Genomic DNA, 6,049 nt, shown 5'->3' with positions numbered 1-6,049 from the left:
GGTTTATGCCTGGCCTGTGGAAGAAGAATCCAAAGGCTGATTCATAATTTATATGTGAGAGACCCAGCATTGCTCTAAGGAATAACAGCCAAACCGTCCAGTCTGATGAGCGATTTATTTCTTTTAATCTGCTGGTGTACTGAGTCCTACCAGGTACAGTGAGAACTTTTGTAAAGGCAGTTAAGCTGGGCTGCAAAGAACTTCATTGACTGAACATACAGCAGAATATGTAAACAGGAAGGCAAACAGAAAAGAGAGAGTGTAATAAACAAAAAATAGAATACTGGAAGAGAAATAATTGGAAGCAGATAGAGCACAGTGTCTGCACAATTCTTGGTAGCTATAGGAACAGTGAAAGAGTAAAATTTTACGTTTAGGTATATGATTTCCAGGGTCTACAGTGGGAAAATCAAAAACTGTGCAAAAGATAAACAGAGATAACTAAGATGAGTTAGCTAAAGATAACCTAGGAGAACTATAACGTGCTGTACGTTAAAGAACAGGAAAAGAACTGCAGATGGGCATTCTATATTCTTTTCTTTTGGGCATAGCAAAGAACTGTGAGCTCCGATTTGGCACACAGACAGGTTGGATACAGCTGGGAGTGTTGCTGTTCACTGGATGGCATTATCTGCTCAGAGCTAACAGCTTCACTTGAGCATAGTTTGCTACCTCTGTTTTGCGATAATCTACTCTCTTTTCTGTAGTGGGGAGAAAGGGCATGCAAAGTTCAACTCCAGACTATAACTGCATAACGCTAGAGGAGCTATTTTACTCAAATGAATAAAAAGGCTTTTCACTATCTCCTTTGGTGCAGGGACTATTTGTACATAAGAACATTTCATCCAGTGTCCCAGATCTTTCAGCGTCCCTAAAGTGACGCTAGTAGTAACAGTAGAGGAAGCTTCTGTGGAATATAATAATTAGTAATATGGATTTAACTGCATTATAATGATAAAGTTTATCTGAACACTGAAAACACAAAAATGACACAGGATACAGCAATAAAGTTTGTTTTTGTTGGTGGAGATTCTTTAAGAAAAATGCTATAGGTTAAAACAAGCATTTGAAGCTGTTATTTACCATGAAAAAAAAGCCAACCCCCTAATTTGCAGAGAGGTGGTGATTTGGAGCAGCAGAGACTTTTTATCTAAAGCTAACCTCAAATCCTGCATGGTATTTGACTGGCTGGTTAGCAGATAACCTAAAGGGCTTTGGGTAGTGTCAGGAAGGTGCGTGCTTTGCATTCCTCAGTCTGTGTGCAGAAGCAGAGCCCATTTGCTAAAGAAAAGACTCGCACTGATTTTGCCACCTGTTGGGTAAGGCCCAGAATGAGCATCGGCTGCCCGACTGTTAGACCCACAGAGGGACTTCAGCCATTGCAATGCTGAGCCTGAGCTTCCCAGCTCTTAGACCCTGTGAAACCTGGGGGAATTCACAGCCAACTCGGGAAGCCCTGACTACTGGCGCAACGCACTCTGTACTCCTTCCACGCCGGCATTGAAGTCTCTATTCTAGCAAGGGGACTGGAACACAACTGTTTATTTGTTCTATTTTCTCACACGAATTACTTGAGTTGTATCTTCTATTAGTGGTGTGACTGGCTTGACTGTATGTTCTCTGAGTTTTGCAACAGTGTGGTTCTTATTCTTGCAAAATTATAACTGTGTATATAAGAAAAATGCTTATAGCAGTAGTAAGCTTCCCACTTCAATAACAGTCTTCTGCTCTCACCCCTTTTGGCATACTATTACAGTATGAACTTACTGTCAGTGAGTACTAGAAACAGCTGAGAAAACAAAAAAAAAGTTTTTGGAAAGGATCATGCCGAGTGCATTTCCCCCTTTAATATTATAAAAAGCTCATAATGAATTTTAGATCAGAACGACTGTTCAGTTAGAAAAACAAGAGAGGACCACTAGATGGTGGTAAAAACTCAAGCCTTTGCTAACAAAATCTGTGAAAAGAGAAGTTCAGAGGGGCAAAGAAGGGGAGGAGGAGCTACAGTTTAAGTACTGAAGTCATTATTGCTTGCAGTCTATAAAAAGGCAGTTGCACACTAAGTAATTTATACGTGGTCAGCCTTGACTCTATGGATTTACTCATTCCTTTTCCTCTATTTTTGTCATCCATTCCCACCAAGGAGTCCCCAGCCCCAGATGTCGGGTGAGGAGGGGGGCTGAAACTTCTGCTCTCTGGAGGAAAGGTTGCAGGCGATGAAGAGGAAGAGCAGCTGAAGGAGCAGCTCTGGTAAATAGGTACAGTTAAAATACTTGATTGCAAGCAATAGGTTACTTTTAAAAACTGAAAATTATTTAGCTTGATATGCTTTCAATTTTATTTGCAATGAGTCACTGACAATCGGCTTTAAGTGTTTCCCTTATTAAGAATCTGATGGCTTACAACTTGCAATGAATTTTGTCATTACCAACAGAGCATTGAATAACATACAATCTGGAATAGAAAACTCATTTTATGGCAGAATTCCACCCATACCGATTCTGTAACCTTAGGGTATCCTGAAATGTATGGATTTGCCTTGGGTAGGTGTTTAATACTATGCTCCTAAGTGAGCATGTTAGTATTGCACAGATAAGCTGTTTATAACACAGTTCATGTGAACTTAAGAAGTACAAAGGTCGGAAAAGCATTTAAATCTTCTACCGAAAATGTTCAGTTCTTAATTGTGGCAATAATTCAAACTTCTACATATTGTATTCAAGTGAGCAGGTTCTGCTGAACCTAATACTATATTCTCCTGCATTTCTGGGGACGGAGATTGGAGACTTTGAAAACTGTTTGTTGTTTGTTGTTCAGCAGAATTTCCAGGACATTGTGCTCACTTCTGGGGGACCAAATAGAATAAACAAAACTATGAATGAAAGTCCATGAATCTCTTCATTAGTTTCTGGTTTTAGTTTCCCAGTAAGGATGGGTAGAAAAACTCTGAGCCAATAGGACGTTAATTTAGAATCAGTAGAGGAATATGGTGTGAAAGAGGCAGGATGTGTACAAGCCAAATTAAATAGAAATAGATGATATTTGTTTTGTCAACTTCTGCCTGTGCTCGTCATGTTATATTTTTTTTGGCAGGGTCTTTTGCCTTTTGGAAAATGCATTTACCACACGCCTTGGCAAGTCTCTCAGAAAGAACAGAACGTGTTTGCTTCCAGACATGAACACGTCGTCTCAACTGTATGTTTCTGAACTAAACCTGAGTGCCTTTGGCAGCAACTTTACTGAGCCTACTGTCAAGAGCAAGTCGTCACCATGTGAGCAAGTGGTCATTGCGGCTGAGGTGTTCCTAACTCTGGGCATTGTAAGCCTCCTTGAAAATATCTTAGTTATATGTGCAATAGTTAAGAACAAGAACTTGCATTCACCCATGTATTTTTTTGTTTGCAGCTTAGCAGTGGCTGACATGCTGGTTAGTGTGTCTAATGCTTGGGAGACCATAACAATATACTTAATAAACAATAGACACATAATTATGGAAGATGCCTTTGTCCGTCATATAGACAATGTCTTTGATTCAATGATCTGCATATCTGTGGTGGCTTCCATGTGCAGTTTGCTGGCTATAGCAGTAGACAGGTATATCACTATCTTCTATGCTCTGCGTTATCACAACATCATGACAGTGAAAAGATCGGGGCTTATTATTGCATGCATTTGGACCTTTTGCACGGGCTGTGGCATTATCTTCATTCTTTATTATGAATCAACTTACGTGATCATTTGTCTCATCACTATGTTTTTTACCATGTTGTTCCTCATGGTCTCGCTGTACATCCATATGTTCCTCCTGGCTCGTACTCACGTGAAGAAAATAGCTGCTTTGCCTGGGTACAACTCTGTCCGTCAAAGAACCAGCATGAAAGGAGCCATCACTCTGACTATGCTTCTTGGCATCTTCATTGTTTGCTGGGCTCCATTCTTCCTTCATCTCATCCTGATGATCTCCTGCCCTCAAAACCTCTACTGTGTTTGCTTCATGTCTCACTTCAACATGTACCTCATTCTCATTATGTGCAACTCAGTGATCGATCCCTTGATCTATGCCTTTCGTAGCCAAGAAATGAGGAAGACCTTCAAAGAGATAATTTGTTGCTATAGCCTGAGAATGGTCTGTGGGCTATCAAACAAGTATTAAGAAAACAAAGCCAAACCAGGGAACAGAATCAAAATGCAACGTCTTGCTGCATCTTGTAATTCTGCTGAAATGCCTCTGGAACATCTTTCTCCATTCAGCTGTCATGATTTCTGTGGCAATCAGAAACCATTTTTTAATATGTGATTTTGCCTTTCTTTCCCTCCACGCACCTCTCACACTGGTTGCAGGAGCTACTCGGTGCGTTTTTATCACAGGGAGAAAGAATATTTTGAATTTCATTTACACCACTGAAGACTGGATCTTATAAGAGGATTATACAGGCAAAGTCTTATTTTTCTTTCTGCCAAATGCAATGAAAGTGACCTGCCATGTAAACGAGCCCATCAGCCTCTAAGTGTGTGTTTCTCTTGATACTCTTTGTCTCTCTAGATTCAGCATGGCTTATTTTGATGCCCAGAATTAACAGTTTTTTTGCTACTTCCTTCTGAAGACAAGAGAAGTAGCTCTAATTATCAGGGTTCGCATACCTCGCTCGACAGTTATGACCACTATATATGCACATATCAGCAGTCTTGTATTCCAGTCATGACTGTTACTGTCATAAAATATGTATTATGTAAGAAGACAGTGTTACCACGATATTTTCCAGGCTGGATACAGTACTTTGTCACGTCTGACTATATGTGTTCTTGTCACTGTGGGGTAAGATGTACCATAGGTGGATTTTAAGGCTGAATATGAAGACTGAGATGATTCTAGTTTGTCTGTTTTCTTTATTCACCAGGACTAGGGAAATAAAGGGTACATGGCCTCTAGAGTCATGCAAAGTTTTGTGGAGATGGAAAGACTGGGTGAGTGGCTGCATTTATATAGACATTAGAAAAATGTTTCATCTAGGAGTTGCTTTTGTTACTGGAGGAAGCTGTGCTGTAGATTGCATCTTTCAAGCTGGGAGAGAAAAAACAAGTTTGATGATCAGAAGGCATAGCAGGCAAAACAGGGATTTCAAAAACTCAGGCACATGTGGGTATAACAGACTCCTGACTTTTTCTCCCCAAACAACAGTTTTTGTGTTTGTTGAGAGGATTCTAAGACAAAAAACTCTATTCCTTTTGTGTAATTTGCATCTGGTCATGCTCTCATAAATGTGCTGTTTTGCAACAGCTGTGTAATATACAAAATACTAGATTTATCACAGATGAAGGAATTGGAACTGTGGCATTGATTTCTTGATGCCAATGGATGGTACATATCTTGCATTGTGATATAAGCTATGAAAATATTTCATGCAGTGGTACCCTACTGACTAGATATCAGAAAATGGCTTGGAAAAATGAATTATTTCTTCAGAAAAGCTGAAAAAATAACCCTTGTTATACTTGGTTTAGGGATGCTCTAAAACTGTTGTTGTTGATAGAAGGGCTATGCTTGATTCAATGGGCCTTAGGTTATACCTTCAAGGGGGAAGTCCTGATCAAATGTTAGGAAAACTTTTACCACACGGGTGGCCAAGCAAGGGAACAGGTGCCCAGTGGTTGTGCAATCTCCATTCTTGGAGATATTCAGAACTTAACTGAACGCAGCCCTGAACAATCTGGTCTGAGTTGAAAGCTGACTTTAACTTTGAAGTTGGCTCTGCTTTGAACGATTAGGAATAGGACCTCCACAGGTCCCTTCCAATCCAAGTTATTCTGTTATTCTATGAAATAATTTTCATATTATGGTAAGATTATAATTTTCCCCCTCCTAATTTAATCTCTTGTCTAAGAAGAATTGTAAAATATTCTCCTCTACACATTTAGAAATATAGCATACTTTGGGTCTTCAGTTGCTTTGGAGGTTTCTGGCAAGATAAGTATGGTGCATCTTTAGCACCGGAGCTATATTTTTTGTCTGCTGCACCTTAAAATATACACTGCCTCCAGCTCACACATA

General features: G+C 39.8%; 1 protein-coding gene across 1 annotated transcript; it reads left to right on the top strand.

Annotated features, from left to right (window-relative positions):
* Window positions 1-3,175: 3,175 nt before the first annotated feature.
* On the top strand, window positions 3,176-4,153 carry MC5R (melanocortin 5 receptor; the record flags this gene model as incomplete). The annotated part of the gene is made up of 1 exon (XM_082479290.1): window positions 3,176-4,153. One exon carries the CDS (start codon window positions 3,176-3,178, stop codon window positions 4,151-4,153), a length of 978 nt encoding a protein of 325 aa, XP_082335416.1.
* Between the last annotated feature and the right edge of the window lie 1,896 nt (window positions 4,154-6,049).

Source organism: Vanellus vanellus (assembly GCF_965231255.1).
Source record: "Vanellus vanellus genome assembly, chromosome: 2".
Classification (NCBI taxonomy): Eukaryota; Metazoa; Chordata; class Aves; order Charadriiformes; family Charadriidae; genus Vanellus; species Vanellus vanellus.
This window is presented reverse-complemented; position numbering and strand designations above follow the sequence as displayed.